We start from the raw sequence: 19,026 nt of genomic DNA, 5'->3' as shown, positions 1-19,026 counted from the left end.
GAACCAATTTTATAAGTGAGCTGTGCTATTGAATCATAACTTTTCAATATTAAACAATATAGTTCATCAAATATTGCAGCTTATAAATAGCCTGCATATTTGATGCTGAAGATTGAGGATCAATTATCTTGTTTTATTTTTGACATTTGTGATCTTGTACATATATCTAACAAGGAATTGTATTGTGATATTAGAAATCCTGCGTGTACCTTGGCACAGAAGGGAGAGGCTGTAGAGAGAAATTGTAATGTCATCTTTTTGTAGGCACTAACTCCACCATGGTTTGTTGGATAAAGCCTATGAAGAAAATGAATGGTGTTTTTGGATAAATGTGGTTAACACAGGCTTAAGAGATCTTATACGTTTTGTTCGATGAGATAATCTTCATCAGCTAACTTGACTTTTTGTGAATTTTGAAGAATTTATGTATTTAATAAAAAAACAAATCACAGGGCTTCACAATTCATAAAAGGTCATGAAGACTGACTGCAATTATCTCATAGAACAAAATGTATAAGATCTCCTAAACCTGTGTTCATCTCAGACCTTATTTTCTGCATTTATTCCAAAACCCTATTTGTTGTCCCAATGAGCCCTTCCCAGCTACTGTAACTAGTTTCTGATTGTGGCTAGAAACTCGTCTGCCAAAGTTGGGACTTTTTTTTAATACAGACGTTAATGCCGTAGTTGTACATTTTCGGTGAAAATCACTAGCCAACAATACATGTGCAGAAGAGGCAGACTCGATGCTGCAGGACTCTTTTGAGAATACTGATTGGAATATGTTAAAAGATTCATCCACCCAGTACTCGTTCATCAACATTGAGGAATATGCATCATCAGTCATAGGCTTCATTAGGAAATGTGTTGATTATGTTGTACCCACAATGTTAATTGTGGGTACAACATAACTCGCCTTCTGAAGTGCCACTGTACACAGCACAGCCATTGGTTAGGAAGCACAAAAGGCTTTAGGCCTACATCAGCAAGAGCAGGGCAGGCCAGGGCCCATGATTGGGATGGCCTATCCATTGCAGTGTGTAGTGTAATACAGTGTAGCCTAGTTTTACACCATCCCAGCAGCGCAACAACTCGGGAAGGAAGTTAAAAAAAAAATTCTAAATATAACTTTGCCCTGTGCTTATCTGAGCATGGTCTTTGTATAGCCTCGGAAATTTTTTGTTATTTCCTTTTGTTGTTGCATTGTTGAGAAGGAACCTCTAAGTAAGCATTTTGTTGGACAGTGTATACCATGTGTGTGACTAATAAAACTTACCTCGAAACTTGGCCACATTAGCTACCGCCTGCGACATGTGATAGTCTACACTGTAGACTCTACAGCTTACCTTATACTTCCCAGTCAAAACATTTTGGGCATGTATTATGATTCAAAATTCAAAAGGCGCTCGTACATCTGGGCTATCTTTGTTGCAGGTGCAAAAAAAAAAAAAAAGCACATGACAACATTTTGTGATGATTTGGTCTTCGGCAGGTTTTTTTGGGGCTGTTTGTGCACACAACGTTTCTTTTTGAGGTAAGTCGAAGTTTGATAGGCAAAGTCTATGCCCCTTCATCTATGATTGGTCTACAGTACTACTCCTATTAGGAGTGGTTATTCCTAGTTTTCATGCACTTTTTTTATAAACCCAGGGTCGTTACAATATAAATTAGCTAGCTAGGAACGGCTGCTCAGGATGAGTGCTTCAACCGAATTCATTCGTCTCCACACTCGACTCGCAGCTGCGCAACATCAATTTGGGCACCAGGTGAGTTTGTGGGTTTACAATTTATAGTTTACAATTGCACTTTCATATTAGTACATCATTTTTCTTTATTTGAACTAATGATAGCTAGCTACCAAGTGGCTGGAACAGTTTTCACAAAAGTGAAACGATGTGATGTGTAAAGTCTCGATCTCTTTCAGTCCGTCAACTTCTGTACAACATACTTTCGGGACTTTGGCTGAAAGATCTAAATGCACGCCTGACAAGGCCAATGAAATCTGTGCCTCGCTGGAAGACCCGCATTCCACAGGCGATAAGCGTGAGGCTCGGATGCATTGCTTCAATTATTCCGCTCTTCACCTCAGTGTGAACAGGAACAATTCACATTATGAAAACAGACAATTGGAACACGAGACTGTCTTACATTGGCCAACTAGTCCGGTCTGCCAGCTATGGTTGGAAACCTGTGTGTATTAAAAAACTACATTTCCAAGAACCAAGTTACAGAGTTTGTCTAATTAGCTACTTAAGGTTCAGAGATTAGCTGTTTTGTCCCTTCCTGTTGAATGCAGAACAAGGGAGAGCTCGGATTGTTGTTTTGTAAAGTCTTTTAAAAAAAGTTACTAGCTAGCTACCTTTTTTGAGTTTGGATCCTGCAACACGTTTGGCATCAATTGCTGTGACCGCTACTATCTGTCCAGTGATCCTGCCGACCAATCCCGGGTCTGAGGAGCTGTTTGGTGTAGCAGCTAGCCTAGCAGCTAGCAGGGTTTTCTTGAGGGCTTGTACACAGCCCGTAACGCCGTTAGCCATTGTGGCTGGGACCGCGGATTGTCCCGGGCTTGTGGCTGTCTAGACCCCTGCTCTTTGTTGTTGTTTTTAATCTTCCCTGTGACCTGCCCTGTCTGGAACTGCGAGGAGTAACTGTGTAACCTATAGTTGTTACAACAACAATAAAATAGCTTCAAGTGTTTAGTCCAAATACTGATGGAGTCAACAAAAAAATTGACAACCTAACCAGTGGTCCAGGACCTGAAGAACAGTTTGCAGTTCTCCCAGGGTAAGCTCGATGCGTTTAAACAGGAGAACGACAAGATGACAGAAATCAGTAAGTCATTGAGAGAGGACATCAGTTCTGTATGTGAATCCATGATAACAATGATGGAGAAATTAGATTATATTGAGACAATCAAGGCGGAACAACATGGTTGTGGACGGAATTGCAGAATCTCCACATGAGACCTGGACAGAGTCTGAGGACAAAGTGAAGGAAGTTATCTCGGAGAAACTGAAGATGGACCACAGGAAGATTGAGGTGGAGCATGCCAACAGGACTGGAAAACCCACCTCCGGCCCAGGTGATAGGCCCATGCCGATAGTTGTCAAGTTCCTGAGGTTCAAAAACAAGGTAGCTGGAAAGAGACAGAAACTTGAGAGGAACGTATATATCTTCCTCAACGAGGACTATTCTGAAGCTGTGCGCCAGAAGAGGAAAGAACTTATCCCAGGCATGAAAGATGCCAGAATGCACGGGGACATTGCTTACATCCGCAATGACAGGCTCATTGTCCACCCTCCTTCCCAAAAGCCTGGAAGGGATGAGAGAGCCAAGCCTAGGGGTTAGTAGCTTCAACCCTGCAGCACACATTTACACACACCAGCTGATTAACGGACTGCTGAGTGCAAATTTCTTTCTCTTGCTTTGTTTGCTCTTTTCCATATTATGTCTATCTCTGATAAGCTATGCAGGAAAGGGATGAAAATAGCCCTTATTCATAGAAATAGCCTTAGAAATAAGGTTCATGAAATCAAGAACTTGCTAACATCAAATAACATTCATATACAGTGGCTTGCAAAAGTATTCATGCCCCTTGGCATTTTTCCTATTTTGTTGCATTACAACCTCTAATTTAAATGGATTTCATGTAATGGACATACACAAAATAGTTCATATTGGTGAAGTGAAATTAAAAATGAACTTGCTTTTAAAAATAAAAAAAATGAGAAAACGGAAAAGTGGTGCGTGCGTATGTATTCACCCCCTTTGTTATGAAGCCCCTAAATAAGATCTGGTACAACTAATTACATGTTAACAATAGAAGCCTACTCCCTAAGTTTGTTTTACTCACTGCTTTAGCACACTCTGCTAACCTGGATGTCTTAGCCGTGTCTGAATCCTGGCTTAGGAAAACCACCAAAAACCTTAATCTCCATTGCTAACTATAACATTTTCCACCAAGATAGAACTGCCAAAGGGGGAGGTGTTGCAATCTACTGCAAAGATAGCCTGCAGAGTTCTCTATTACTATCCAAGTCTGTACCCAAACAATTCGAGCTTCTACTTCTAAGAATTCACCTTTCCAGAAACAAGTCTCTCACTGTTGCCGCTTGCTATAGACCTCCCTCTTCCCCCAGCTGTGCCCTCGATACCATATGTGAATTGATTGCCCCCCATCTAATCTTCTGAGCTCGTGCTACTAGGTGACCTAAACTGGGACATGTTTAACACCCCGGCCATCCTACAATCCAAGATTGATGCCCTCAATCTCAAACACATTATCAATGAACCTACCAGGTACAACTCCAAATCCGTAAACACGGGCACCCTCATAGATGTCATCCTAACTAACTCGCCATCCAAATACACCTCTGCTGTTTTCAATCAAGATCTCAGCGATCACTGCCTCATTGCTTGCATCTGTAATGGGTCTGCGACCAAACAACCACCCCTCATCACTGTCAAACACTCCCTAAAACACTTCTGCGAGCAGGCCTTTCTAATTGACCTGGTCGGGGTATTGACCTGGCCGGGGTATCCTGGAATGACATTGACCTCTTCCCGTCAGTAGATGATGCCTGGCTATTCTTTAAAAGTGCCTTCCTCACCATCTTAAATAAGAATGCCCCATTCAAAAAATGTAGAACTAGGAATAGATATAGTCCTTGGTTCACTACAGACCTGTCTGCCCTTGACCAGCATAAAAGCATCCTGTGGCGTTCTGCATTAGCATCGAAAGGCCCCCGTGATATGCAACTTTTCAGAGAAGTTAGGAACAAATACACAGGCAGTTAGGAAAGCTAAGGCTAGCTTTTTCTTTTTTTTCTTTTTTAAAAATTATTATTTTTTTACCCCTTTTTCTCCCCAATTTTCATGGTATCCAATTGTTGTAGTAGCTACTATCTTGTCTCATCGCTACAACTCCCGTACGGGCTCGGGAGAGACAAAGGTTGAAGGTCATGCGTCCTCCGATACACAACCCAACCAGCCGTACTGCTTCTTAACACAGCGTGCATCCAACCCGGAAGCCAGCCGCACCAATGTGTCGAAGGGTACACCGTACACCTGGCAACCTCGGTTAGCGCGCACTGCGCCTGGCCCGCCACAGGAGTCGCTGTGTGCGATGAGACAAGGACATCCCTACCGACCAAGCCCTCCCTAACCCGGACGACGCTAGGCCAATTGTGCGTCGCCCCACAGACCTCCCGGTCGCGGCCGGTTATGACAGAGCCTGGGCGCGAACCCAAGGACTCTGATGGCACAGCTGGTGCTGCAGTACAGCGCCCTTAGCCACTGCGCCACCCGGGAGGCCGCAAGGCTAGCTTTTTCAAACAGAAATTTGCATCCTGTAAAGTCCATAGAGAATAAGAGCACCTCCTCCCAGCTGTCCACTGCTCTGAGGCTAGGAAACACTATCACCACCGATAAATCCACTATAATTGAGAATTTCAAAAAGCATTTCTCTACGGCTGGCCATGCTTTCCACCTGGCTACCCCTACCCAGCAACCCGCCAAAGCCCCCACCATTTCTCCTTTACCCAAATCCAGATAGCTGATGTTCTGAAAGAGCTGCAAAATCTGGACCCCTACAAATCAGCCGGGCTAGACGGTCTGGACCCTCTCTTTCTAAAATTATCTGCTGACATTGTTGCAACCCCTATTTACTAGCCTGTTCAACCTCTCTTTCGTATCGTCTGAGATTCCCAACGACTGGAAAGCTGCCGCGGTCACCCCCCTCTTCAAAGGGGGTGACACTCTAGACCCAAACTGCTACAGACCTATATCTATCCTACCCTGTCTTTCTAAGGTCTTCGAAAGCCAAGTTAACAGATTACTGACCATTTCGAATCCCACTGTACCTTCTCCACTATGCAATCTGGTTTCAGAGCTGGTCATGGGTGCACCTCAGCCACGCTCAAAGTCCTAAACGACATCATAACTGCCATTGATAAGAGACATTACTGTGCAGCCATATTCATCGACCTGGCCAAGGCTTTCGACTCGGTCAATCACCACATTCTAATTGGCAGACTCGACAGCCTTGATTTCTCAAATAATTGCCTCGCCTGGTTTACCAACTACTTCTCTGATAGAGTTCAGTGTGTCAAATCGTAGGGCCTGTTGTCCGGACCTCTGGCAGTCTCTATGGGGGTGGCACAGACTTCAACCCTCGGGCTCTGTATACATCAATGATGTTCCTCTTACTGCTGGTGATTCTCTGGTACACCTCTACGCAGACGACACCATTCTGTGTACTTCTGGCCCCTCTTTGGACACTGTGTTAACTAACCTCCAGACGAGCTTCAATGCCATACAACTCTCCTTCCGTGGCCTCCAACTGCTCTTAAACGCAGGGGAAACTAAATGCATGCTATTCAACCAATCCCTGCCCGCACCTGCTCGCCCGTCCAGCATCACTACTCTGGACGGCTCTGACTTAGAATACGTGGACAACTACAAATACCTAGGTGTCTGGTTAGACTGTAAACTCTCCTTCCAGACTCACATTAAGCATCACCAATCCAAAATTAAATCTAGAATTGGCTTCCTATATCGCAACAAAGCATCCTTCACTCATGCTGCCAAACATACCCTCGTAAAACTGACCATCCTACCAATCCTCAACTTTGGTGATGTCATCTATAAAATAGCCTCCAACACTCTACTCAACAAACTGTATGCAGTCTATCACAGTGCCATCCGTTTTGTCACCAAAGCCCCATACACTACCCACCATTGCGACCTGTATGCTCTCATTGGTTGGCCCTCACTTCATACTCGTCGCCAAACCCACTGGCTACAGGTTATCTACAAGTCTCTGCTAGGTAAAGCCCCGCCTTATCTCAGCTCACTGGTCACCATAGCAGCAACCACTCGTAGCACGCGCTCCAGCAGGTATATCTCACTGGTCACCCCCAAAGCCAATTCCTCCTTTGGTCGTCTTTCCTTCCAGTTCTATGCTGCCAATGACTGGAACGAATTGCAAAAATCTCTGAAGTTGGAGACTCATATCTCCCTCACTAGCTTTAAGCACCAGCTGTCAGAGCAGCTCACAGATCACTGCACCTGTACATAGCCCATCTGTAAACAGCCCATCCACCTACCTACCTCATCCCCATACAGTATTTATTTATGTATCTTGCTCCTTTGCACCCCAGTATCTCTACTTGCACATTCATTTTCTGCACATCTACCATTCCAGTGTTTCAATTGCTATATTGTAATTACTTCGCCACCATGGCCTATTTATTACCTCATTTACACTCACTGTACATAGACATTTTGTTTTATTTTCTTCTGCCCTATTATTGACTATGTTTTGTTTATTCCATGTGTAACTGTGTTGTTGTATGTATCGAATTGCTATGCTTTATCTTGGCCAGGTCGCAGTTGCAAATGAGAACTTGTTCTCAACTAGCCTGCCTGGTTAAATAAAGGTAAAATAAAATAAATAAAATTACCTTCAGAAGTCACATCATTAGTTAAATAAAGTCAACCTGTGTGCAATCTAAGTCTCACATGATCTCAGTATACATACAGTGGGGAGAACAAGTATTTGATACACTGCCGATTTTGCAGGTTTTCCTACGTATGATCTCTGTAATTGCAAACAGGTTTCTGTACCAAATATTAAGGTCTGCTTTTCTGATGTATCAAATACTTATGTCATGCAATAAAATGCAAATTAATTACTTAAATATCATACAATGTGATTTTCTGGATTTTTGTTTTAGATTCTGTCTCTCACAGTTGAAGTGTACCTATGATAAAAATTACAGACCTCTACATGCTTTCTAAGTAGGAAAACCTGCAAAATCGGCAGTGTATCAAATACTTGTTCTCCCCACTGTACACTTGTTCTGAAAGGCCCCAGAGTCTGCAACACCACTAAGCAAGGGGCACCACCAAGCAAACGGCACCATGAAGACCAAGGAGCTCTCCAAACAGGTCAGGGACAAAGTTCTGGAGAAGTACAGATCAGGGTTGGGTTATAAAAAAATATCAGAAACTTTGAACATCCCACAGAGCACCATTAGGTCCATTACTAAAAAATGGAAAGAATATGGCACCAGAACAAACCTGCAAAGAGAGGGCCGCCCACCAAAATTCAGGGACCAGGCAAGGATGGCATTAAATCAGAGAGGCAACAAAGAGACCAAAGATAACCCTGAAGCTCCACAGCGGAGATTTGAGTATCTGTCCAAAGGACCACTTTCAGCCGTACACTCCACAGAGCTGAGCTTTACAGAAGAGTGGCCAGAAAAAAATCCATTGCTTAAAGAGAAAAATAAGCAAACACGTTTGGTGTTCGCCAAAAGGCATGTGGGAGACTCCCCAAACATATGGAAGAATGTACTCTTGTCAGATGAGACTAAGATTGAGCTTTTTGGCCTTCAAGGAAAAAGCTATGCCTGGCAGAAACTCAACACCTCTCATCACCCCGAGAACAACTTCCCCACAGTGAAGCATGGTGGTGGCAGCATCATGCTGTGGGGATGTTTGTCATCGGCAGGGACTGAGAAACTGGTCAGAAGGAATGATGGATGAAAGGAGGTTCACTTTCCAGCAGGACAATGACCCTAATCATACTGGTAAAGCAACACTTGAGTGGTTTAAGGGGAAACATTTAAATGTTTTGGAATGGCCTAGTCAAAGCCCAGACCTCAATCCAATTGAGAATCTGTGGTATGACTTAAAGATTGCTGTACACCAGGAGAACCCATCCAACTTGAAAGGAGCTGGAGCAATTTTGCCTTGAAGAATGGGTAACCATCCCAGTGACTAGATGTGCCAAGCTGATAGAGACATACCCCAATAGTTATGCACGCTCACATTCAGTTTTTTTGTCTTATTTCTTGTTTTTTATATTTTGTATCTTCAAAGTGGTAGGCATGTTGTGTAAATCAAATGATACAACCCCCCCCAAAATGTATTTTAATTCCAGGTAATAAGGCAAAAAATTGGGGAAAATGCCAAGGGGGTGAATACTTTCACAAGCCACTGTATTAGCTATTTCTGAGACTCACTTAGATTATTCATTTGATGATACATTAATAGCAATACAAGGATAACATCTATAGAAGAGAAAGGAACGCTTATGGGGGAGGTGTTGCTGTACAGCCAGAAGAGGACTGGCCCCTCAGAGCCTGGTTCCTCTCTAGGTTTCTTCCTAGGTTCCTGCCTTTCTAGGGAGTTTTTCCTGGACACTGTGCTTCTACATTTGCTGTGCTTCTACATTTTTAGGCTGGGTTTCTGTATGCACTTGTGACATTGGCTGATGTAAAAAGGGCTATATAAATACATTTGATTTGATTTAATTCAGAGCCATATCCCTGTAATGCTTAGAGAAGAACATATGTCAATTGTTGTTGAAGTGTTGTGGTTGTCGGTTAACCTGGCACATCTAAAGCCTTTTCTACTTTCTTGGGGAAGTGAATATTGACTGGTTTTCATCAAGCTGTCCGCTCAAGCGGAAGCGTCTCACTGTAACCAGTGCCTGAAATCTGGTTCAGGTTATTAATCAACCTACCAGGGTGTTTAAAAACGCTACAGGAACAAGATCATCCACGTCTTTACTAATACTGTAGAACTTTTTTTTTAAAGCTGTATCCGTACCCATTGGATGCAGTGATCGCAATATAGTGGCTATATCCAAGACAGCCAAAGTTCCAAAAGCTGGGTCTAAAATGGTGTATAACAGATCATACAAAAGATTTTGTATGATGTTGAAAATTGTTGGTCTGATGTGATTAATAAGGAGCATCCAGACGCTGCACTTGTGAAATGTATTACATTGCTTCTTCCAATTATTGTTAAACATGTACCAGGTAATAAACTGACTGGTAGAACTGTTAAGGCCCCAGCGATTGATGAGGAAGTTGAAAAACTGTATGGCTGAAAGAGATGGGGCAAAAGGAGTGGCTAATAGGTCTGGCTGCTCAACTGACTGGCTGACTTAATGCAAATTGAGAAATGATGTGACTAAACTCAACAAAAAGAAGAAAAAACTGTATTATGAAGCCAAGATCAATGACAAAGAATGATGGAAAAAATATTTGGTGTACTTTAAATTGAATTACGGGCAGAAAGACAAATTCAATTCCATCTTTCATCGAATCAGATGGCTTATTCATCACAAAACCATTTGATGTTGCCAAATATTTTAATGATTACTTCATTGGCAAAGTGTGCAAACTTAGGCAGGAAATGCCAACAATGAAGAGTGAGCCATCGTACTCATGCATAAAAAAAAAACTAATAATGAAAGAAAACATTACAAGATTTAATTTTGTAAAGTTAGTGTTGGAAAGGTGGAAAAATGATTGTTATCGATCAATAATAACAAACCTCCTGACATTGACAACTTAGATTGAAAGCTACTGAGGATGGTAGCGGACTATAGCCATCTGTCAAATCTTTAATCTGAGCCTAGAGGAAAGTCTTTGTCCTCAGGCTGGAGGGAAGCCAAAGTCATTCCGCTACCCAAGAGTGATAAAGCAACCTTTACTGGTTCTAAACGCAGACCTATAAGCTTGCTGCCAGCTCTTTGCAAACTGTTGGAAAAAATTGTGTTTGACCAAATACAATGCTACTTCTCGGTAAACAAATTAACAACAGGCTTTCAGCATGCTTATAGAGAAGGGCACTCAATATATACTGTAATGACACAAATGACTGATGATTGGTTGAAAGAAATGTATAATTTGATAATAAATAGATTGTGGGAGCTGTACTGTTAGATTCAGTGCAGCCTTTGATACTGTTGACCATAACCTGTTGTTGAGTTTCAACCTCTGCCATATCATGGATTCAGAGATATCTAATAGGTCTCAGAGGGTTTTCTTTAATGGAAGCTTCTCTAATGTCAAACATGTCAAGTGTGGTGTAACACAGGGCAGCTCTCTAGGCCTTCTACTATTTTCTATTTTTATCAATGACCTGCCACTGGCATTAAACAAAGTATGTGTGTCAATGTATGCTGATGATTGAACCATATACAGTGCATTCGGAAAGTATTCAGACCCCTTGACTTTATTTACATTTTGTTATGTTACAACCTTATTCTGAAATTGACAACTCTATTTTTTCCCCCTCAATCCACACACAATATCCCATAAATACCAAGCAAAAACTGTGTTTTAGAAAAAATGTCAAATGTATAAAAAATAAATATCATATTTACATAAGTATTCAGACCCTTTACTCAGTACTTTGTTGAAGCACCTTTGGCAACAATTAGTCTTGAGTCTTCTTGGGTATGACACTAAATGCTTGGAACACTTGTATTGGCTAGTTTATCCTATTCTTCTCTGCAGATCCTCTCAAGCTCAGGTGATGCTGCCACCACCATGCTTCACCGTAGGGATGGTGCCAAGTTTCCTCCAGATGTGACACTTGGCATTCAGGCCAAAGAGTTCAATCTTGGTTTCATCAGACCAGAGAATCTTGTTTCTCATGGTCTGGGAGTCATTTGGGTGCCTTTTACTGAGGTGTGGCTTCAGTCTGGCACTCTAGCATAAAGGCCTGATTGGAGGATTGCTGCAGAGATGATTGTACTTCTGGAAGGTTCTGCCATCTCCACAGAGGAACTCTGGAGTCCTATCAGAGTGACCATCGGGTTCTTGGTCACCTCCCTGACCAAGGCCCTGCCCCGATTGCTTACTTTGGCCGGGCGGCCAGCTCTAGGAAGAGTCTTGGAGGTTCCAAACTTCTTCATCTTAAGAATGATGGAGGCCACTGTATTTTTGGGGACCTTCAATGCTTCAGAAATGTTTTGGTACCCTTCTCTATATCTCTGCCTCAACACAATCCTGTCTCGGAACTCTACGGACAATTCCTTTGACCTCATATCTTGGTTTCTGCTATGACATGCACTGTCAACTGTGGGACCTTATATAGACAAGTGTGTGCCTTTCCAAATATTGTCAAATCAATTGAATATTGTCAAATCAAGTTGTAGAAACATCTCAAGGATGTTCAATGGAAACAGGATGCAACTGAGCTCAATTTCGTGTCTCATGGCAAAAGGTACGAATACTTACGTAAATAAGGTATCTGTTTTTTATTTGTAATAAATTAGCAAAAAATTCATTACTGTTTTCGCTTTGTCATTATGGGGTATTGAGTGTAGATTGATGAGGGAAAATGACATGTACTCCTGCTCCCCCTGTCCGGCACTCAACATCGCCAGATTATTAGGCACATCTGCCACCATCGTTACGTGCACCTGCGCCTCATGAGATTCACCTGGATTCCATCACCTTACTGATTACCTCCCCTATATCTGTCACTCCCCTTGGTTCTTCCCTCAGGCATTATTGTTTCTGTTTCATGTATAACGCTATTCGTGTTTCTTGTTTGCTCCATGTTTTATTTATTATAACATTTTCACTACCTGTACTTGCTTCCCGACTCCCAGCCTACACGTCACAGAAAAAAAAATATTCAATCCATTTTAGAATAAGGCTAAACTCAAGGGGTCTGAATACTTTCCGAATGCACTGTATTAGCGATCGCACAATTTAATGTGCATCCCGCCACCTACCGTGCGGGATGGAAACAAACTACCAAAAAACGACCAAACTACCCCCCCAAGAAAAAAAAGAAACTAAACCAAACAACTCTGAGACAAGATCGTAACTACCAATTGGATATCACGAAAAAGGGGGTAAAATATATTTAAAAAAATATATATAACAATTCATAATAATAACAAATAAAACAGATCTGATCCCTACACAGGCTCAAGGGGAGCCTGGGAGGGCGGGTCTTCCAGCAGCAGTACCCCTGGCAAGTCTTCAGATGTAAAATCCTTAAGTCCCAAAAACGCTTCTACCGCAGCCACAATATTATGTCCAGTTTCGTAGAATTCTTTGAGACTTGTGCCGGTCAGTTCATAACTGTGACAATGAACCCCACAAAATCCACCTTTTTAACACAAAGGGTATCTTTTGACTGGCAGTAAACATTTACTATAGGCTGTGGTGAGTCCACTACCATATCTTCAATAGCATCACTTGTTTTCTCAATTCTTTTAATCAGCTCCGCATACGAGATTCGATTGACCCCTCTAACTTTTGCCACCTCAATCTCCTTCACCCTTACAGGGCACTCCAGGAACTCGGAATCATGATCTTCACCACAATTGCAACACTGTTGTCCTTCTACACACCGTTCTTCAGTAGACTCTGTCCATCTCCACATACTTGAAACATGGCCAAATCCTTTACAATTCTGACCTGCAATGGTTTGGGGACAAAAGCTCTTACAGCTTAAATTACATAACCAAGCTTCAAATGTGTAGGTATTTTCTCTTGAACAAAAAACAACAGGGCCAACGGACTTTTTTCTTTATTTAACCAGCAGGTATTCTACCTGAACATCTGTCGTCACTCCCGAGATTGAGATGACTTCGTTGACGGGTGCTCTATTCCGAAGTTCAAAACACAAAACTTCTGTTTTCCAGATTCTTTTGAGGCTCACTGCAATCTTCCTATATTCTTCATAAATACAATTAATCAAAATAAGACCGCTCCTAATCACTGACAGACTCCACTTTTCCCAGCGCATACTTCACCATTTGACACCTCAAACGGGCCTCTCACATATGCATTCTTACCCAACAAACGCATCCCAACAAGAAGCGATTCATTATCATTCATAAACTTATCAATTTCCTTTTTGTTCCAGTTTTCGATACTACTGTTGTCCATTCGGATCATTCGTCTTCACCAACTTTGTTCAACGTGCTGCTTGATTCGAACTCAGCATCTACTTCCGTTATCTTCCTTCATCCAAGGACAGCGACGTTGATCTATCTCCATTTCTAGGTAGTCTATTTTCTCATTCACGATCGCCTGATCTATTCTACTGACCCGGTTGGACATGAGGGTCACCAGGAGGGATTAGCCAATGAAGTTGGAAGTCCCACCCAGTTGACTACATTAAAATGGTGCGGCCTTCTGGCCACTAGGGGGTCTATGGTCCCGTGTCCGTATAGCCTTTCTCACAGAATAAGAAAGTGGGTTGGGTTTGTAGGCTTCTGTTGTGAATGCTAGTTTCAGTTAGCTAACTAGATAGTCAGCAAAGAAGCTAGCCAAGGCGGCTTAACTTTATTATTTTACAATGTTTCAGCTTCACTTTGCACGTAGATTACGTACTGGTATTTCGCAAACGTTTAGTATCCAATTTGCTGCCCTCCGACGTGGGAGGCCTGCTTCTCACGCGTGTAGAAGGCTGCCATTGAAGACCCAAGAGCAATTGTATCACACTGCCAAAAGGTCGTTTCTCAATGATGCGTCTAACAAGGTATTTGGCTTTATTCCTTTCTCTCTCAAATGTATCAGCTACTTCCATTCAATGAATATATGTCCTATCAGCCATTTTTTCCATATGAAATGATATTATGTTCGCTAGCTGACTAGCTAGTTATTGGCCCTGCGTTCGATAATTTATCAATTACATCATTTATGACTGACTTCATGCTCTGCAGATTAGCCTGGTTGTACAGGCCAGTGCGTTAGGTATTCAATTAAAATCTACAACTCCTGTGCATGATTGAATTATGCAATATTATAACAATTTCTTCAAGACCTCATTCTTAAAGGTCATTCTTGAATGGAGGTTATTTTAAATGGATACATTCTATGTTATAAATTTGTAGCAGACATTGAATGGAAATGAATACTTTACCATTTGTCCATCTCTGCCCAGGTACAGTTAGCCTCTATACAGCGGATGGACCGCAACTTGTCTACATCCTCCACCTGCCACTCTGAAGAGGGGAAGCTGATCTATTCAGGGAGCCTCGGCAACGCTGTTCGAGGTATTACTTTATTATCATCTCATTATTACCATCATCAACATCGGTGATATCACTGCATAACTAAACATAAATTGCACCTTTTTAATAATACTGTATTTTCTGTCTGTTTGTTGCAGGTGTGAAGATGTTCTCCTACACCAGTAGCGGGGCCAGCCTTTGTGTGATGCCATACATCCTTCTGAAGACGGGCATCGGTGTTCAGAGTCTGGTGCTGAAAGGTGCCTTCTGCGGTGTCATCGGTTTCTTTACATTCCTGACTCCAATCCTCCTCCACATCATCACCAAAGGCTATGTGGTCCGCCTGTACCACAACCAGGACACTGACACATACACAGCTGTCACTTACAATGTCCTCCTGATGGAGAAAAAGACTGTGTTCCGTCAGAGTGAGGTCAAGATACCGAGTGTCAGCAAAATGTTAACCACATTCTATGCCGACAAGAAGTCTATGCTTGTGAACCCGATGCTGTTCCCACTTCCTCATGACTATAACCACCTCATGGGTTACGATAAGCCCTTTTCATTTGATACGGAAGACTTGGATGATCATCCAAATAAAAGTTAATCGATTTCTACAGATAATGGCAGTCTAAACTGCTGAATGGTGTGTGTGTGTGTGTGTGTGTGTGTGTGTCTACAACTAACTTAAAGTGTAGTCGCAATAGCATGTTAAAGAGAACCATTGAAATGTTGGTGACTAGGAAGAGGTCATGTACAGATGTAGAGGAGTATTATGGTAAAAAAAAAAAGGCTAATGGATAATGTCATTGTTGGAAAAGTACATTTTGCCTGACATGACTGTTTTGAGTTTTTTTTGTGTTTTTCTGCTTCAAACAATGCCTCTCTTCAGAAAAACACTGCCAGTTTTCTGATGGAAAAAGGACAAGTTCCTACTTATGTTTGGGCACTGTCTAGCAGTTTGTATATTGCATGAAAACAGGAGACCGGCAGTCAAACCATTGAGTATCTTTCCATTTCAGTTGCAATAATTACCATAATGTTTCAAATCCTGGGTATTGTTTTAAGTTTTTTGGCTGCTTATGGACAGAGATTGCTTTGCTTTTCAGAACGTATCGAAGCCTGGTATACTTGGCATGGTAGGACAGCACTTTCCATATACTTATCTAGTGTGACCAAATAGAGAAGAATGTACAACATTTTATAACATTTAGATAAATCTAGTAAGGTAGTACCAGAACTACTAGGTGTCTGGAAGTTGTTTGCTATATTTAATCTGACACTTTTACCAGGGGCAATTTTTAAATCTTCTGACAATGTCACCCTGCAACAATGGAGTGACAGTATTTGCAGTTACCTACTCAGTGATTTCATGTGAGAATTTAAGTTGATTTATTTTTCAATATACATTGTAAACACTTTCTAGTCTTGTTGCATTCATGACAGTTCAAACAGCCTTGGGCCTAACCCATAGCTAACACACTATCCTTTAGTTTAACTTCCAGTTGAGCCACATTGGTTTCTGGGTGTGTGTCTGGTATAAGAATTGGAAGGACATTGAATTTTCCGAGACAGATTACTTTTGCCGTAATCTGAAAATATGTAACATTCTCAAAGGAGGTATGTATCAGAAAACTAACATTTATATCGATCCTCTAGTCCAGCTTTTAGAAATTGTATGCTGTTTAATTTAACTTCTGGTGGTTGCGTGTGAGATACTCCACACCTCTTTGCAGAATCCCTACATGATACCGTTCCCTTTTATCTCAGGGCCTATGGTGGGTTCCCAAAAGTGAGTACTGTTCTTACTGTGGAAAACCACATTCTATGTATTGTAAAAAAATATAGTCGGGTCCAAAATTATTGGCACCCTTGATAACTCAAAGGCTGCAGGTAGCCTAGTGGTTAGAGTGTTGGACTACTAACCGGATGGTTGCAAGATCAAATCTGTTGTTCTGCCCCTGAATACGGTAGTTAACCCACTGTTCTTAGGTTGTCATTGGAAAAAAAAATTGTTCTTAACTGACTTGCCTAGTTAAATAAATACATTTAAAAAATGAAATATAGATGAGGAAAAAATACTATAAAATATGACAAATACTGAGCAATATTTTATGCAACAAACAAAAGTACAATTATATTATTTTATACTAATACATTTGCTCAGAGAAAGAGAAATATTTGTTTTTTCCCAAAAATATAGGGGTCAAAATGATTGGCACCTCTGTTTTCAATATCATCTTCTTCTGAGGATAACCGCACTGAGCCTTTTTCTAAAATATTTTATGAGATTGGACAACACATTGGGAGTGACCTTAGACCATTCCTTCAAACATTATTTTTTCCAGATCCTTGATATCCTTCGCCTGTTCAATTCAAACCATAGGTTTTCAATGGGGTTCAAGTCCCGAGACTGAGATGGCCATTGCAAAATGTTGATTTGTGATTTGTGGTCAATTAACCATTTCTTTGTGAATGTTGATGTGTACTTGTGGTTATTAACTTGCTGGAAGATCCACTTGTGGCCAAGTTTCAGACTCCTAGCAGAGGCAACCAGGTTTTTGGTAAAAATATTCTGGTACTGGGTAAAGTTAGTGACGCTGTTGACTAGTGATGCACCGATATGACATTTTTGGCAGATACCGATATCTGATATTTTCCTTGCCGAAAAAAACAATACCCATATTTAAAATGTAGTGTCCTTTTAAGCATTCTAGTACAGTTAAATAGTTAACACACACACACACATGGACGCAGCGGTCTAAAGCACTGCATCTCAGTGCAAGAAGCAGCATTACAGTCCCTGGTTCGAAGCCTACGAAGCATACATGTAAAGCAGTGAAGTTTCAGCTCTCTCTGTCCATGGCCTCTCTTCCTCGGTGCGTACTGTCACTGTGTCTGTTTCCATCTTAACCAGCTGTGTATGCAACATTTCATGTAAACCCTGTTTCTTGTCTGTATCGACGTAGCGGTCCTTGTACCTAGCATCGAGCATGGTGTCGACCCAGTAAAGAGAGAATGCCACCGAATCGCTTGTTCACGGCCTGTGTCGGCAGTTTTGTTGAGCAGGTGTTTCAATGCCATGACAGATGGTATCATGTCTGCTGCAGACGCAGTTGATGAGCTTATTTCTCCAGTCAGTTGTTTGAATGGAGATAGGTGTGTGTTCATGTTTCCAAGTTTCAAACATGTTTCAAATGTCATTGAAATGGCAGCAGCGGTATGAGAACCAGCACATTGATGAGCATGAAATACAATTTTCCTCAGTACGAAATCCTCAAAGACCCACTCTGCTGTCAGACTCAGCATGCTCATGGGGCTGAATTAGATGGTACAAATGTCAGTCATGAAGCTAATAGCGGTGACGCTATCTCTGTGTAACTCCGGTAGGGCAACATCTGAAAAATAGCGCACTTGGTAGGGTGCTCCGGTGCTCGACCAGTCGGCGAAAACCAACATCAACCATGACAGAGAATGGTTGATTGTCAAGGGCAATGAATTCCATTATCTTGGCGTTAATGGATTTCGCCATTGAGTTGTCTCGCTGAAATGTTACTTACTCTTTCAAATGACTGCTCAACTTGTTGACTGCTCGATCCACACTGCAGACATTGTGGGCTAGGCTAGGAATGCTGTGTTGCACGTGTAGCAACATTTTACATGGTGTAATTACATCATGTACCTACGTTATAAAGGTATGCACTTCAGCTTTGACATCAAATCAAATCAAAGTTTATTTTTTCCTGGATGGCAGGCAGCTTAGCCCCAGTGATGTACTGGGCCGTACGCACTACCCTCTGTAGTGCCTTGCGTTCCGAGGCTGAGCAGTTGCTGTACCAGACAGTGATGCAACCATGCTCTTGGTGTTGCAGCTGTAGAACCTTTTGAGGATCTGAGGACCCATGCCAAATCTTTTCCGTTTCCTGAGGGGGAATAGGATTTTTTGTGCCCTCTCTATGGTGGTCTTGGTGTGTTTGGACCATTCTAGTTTGTTGGTGATGTGGACACCAAGGAACTTAAAGCTCTCAACCTGCTCCACTACAGCCCCGATGATGAGAATGGGAGCGTGCTCGGTCCTCCTTTTCCTGTAGTCCACAATCATCTCCTTAGTCTTGGTTACGTTGATAGAAAGGTTGTTATTCTGGCACCACCCGGCCAGGTCTCTGACGACCTCCCTATAGACTGTCTCGTCGTTGTTGGTGATCAGGCCTACCACTGTTGTGTCATCTGCAAACTTAATG

At 42.0% G+C, this 19,026-nt stretch overlaps 1 protein-coding gene across 1 annotated transcript; it reads left to right on the top strand.

The window, feature by feature from the left end:
* Positions 1 to 13,970: 13,970 nt before the first annotated feature.
* Positions 13,971 to 16,206, top strand: tmem70 (transmembrane protein 70). Its single transcript, XM_024391566.2, has 3 exons — positions 13,971 to 14,310; positions 14,716 to 14,827; positions 14,944 to 16,206. The coding sequence occupies exons 1-3, from the start codon at positions 14,128 to 14,130 to the stop codon at positions 15,390 to 15,392; spliced, it is 744 nt and encodes a 247-aa protein (XP_024247334.1). The 5' UTR covers positions 13,971 to 14,127; the 3' UTR covers positions 15,393 to 16,206.
* Positions 16,207 to 19,026: the final 2,820 nt, after the last annotated feature.

The sequence above is a fragment of the Oncorhynchus tshawytscha genome, linkage group LG28 (assembly GCF_018296145.1).
Source record: "Oncorhynchus tshawytscha isolate Ot180627B linkage group LG28, Otsh_v2.0, whole genome shotgun sequence".
In the NCBI taxonomy this organism is placed as follows: Eukaryota; Metazoa; Chordata; class Actinopteri; order Salmoniformes; family Salmonidae; genus Oncorhynchus; species Oncorhynchus tshawytscha.
This window is presented reverse-complemented; position numbering and strand designations above follow the sequence as displayed.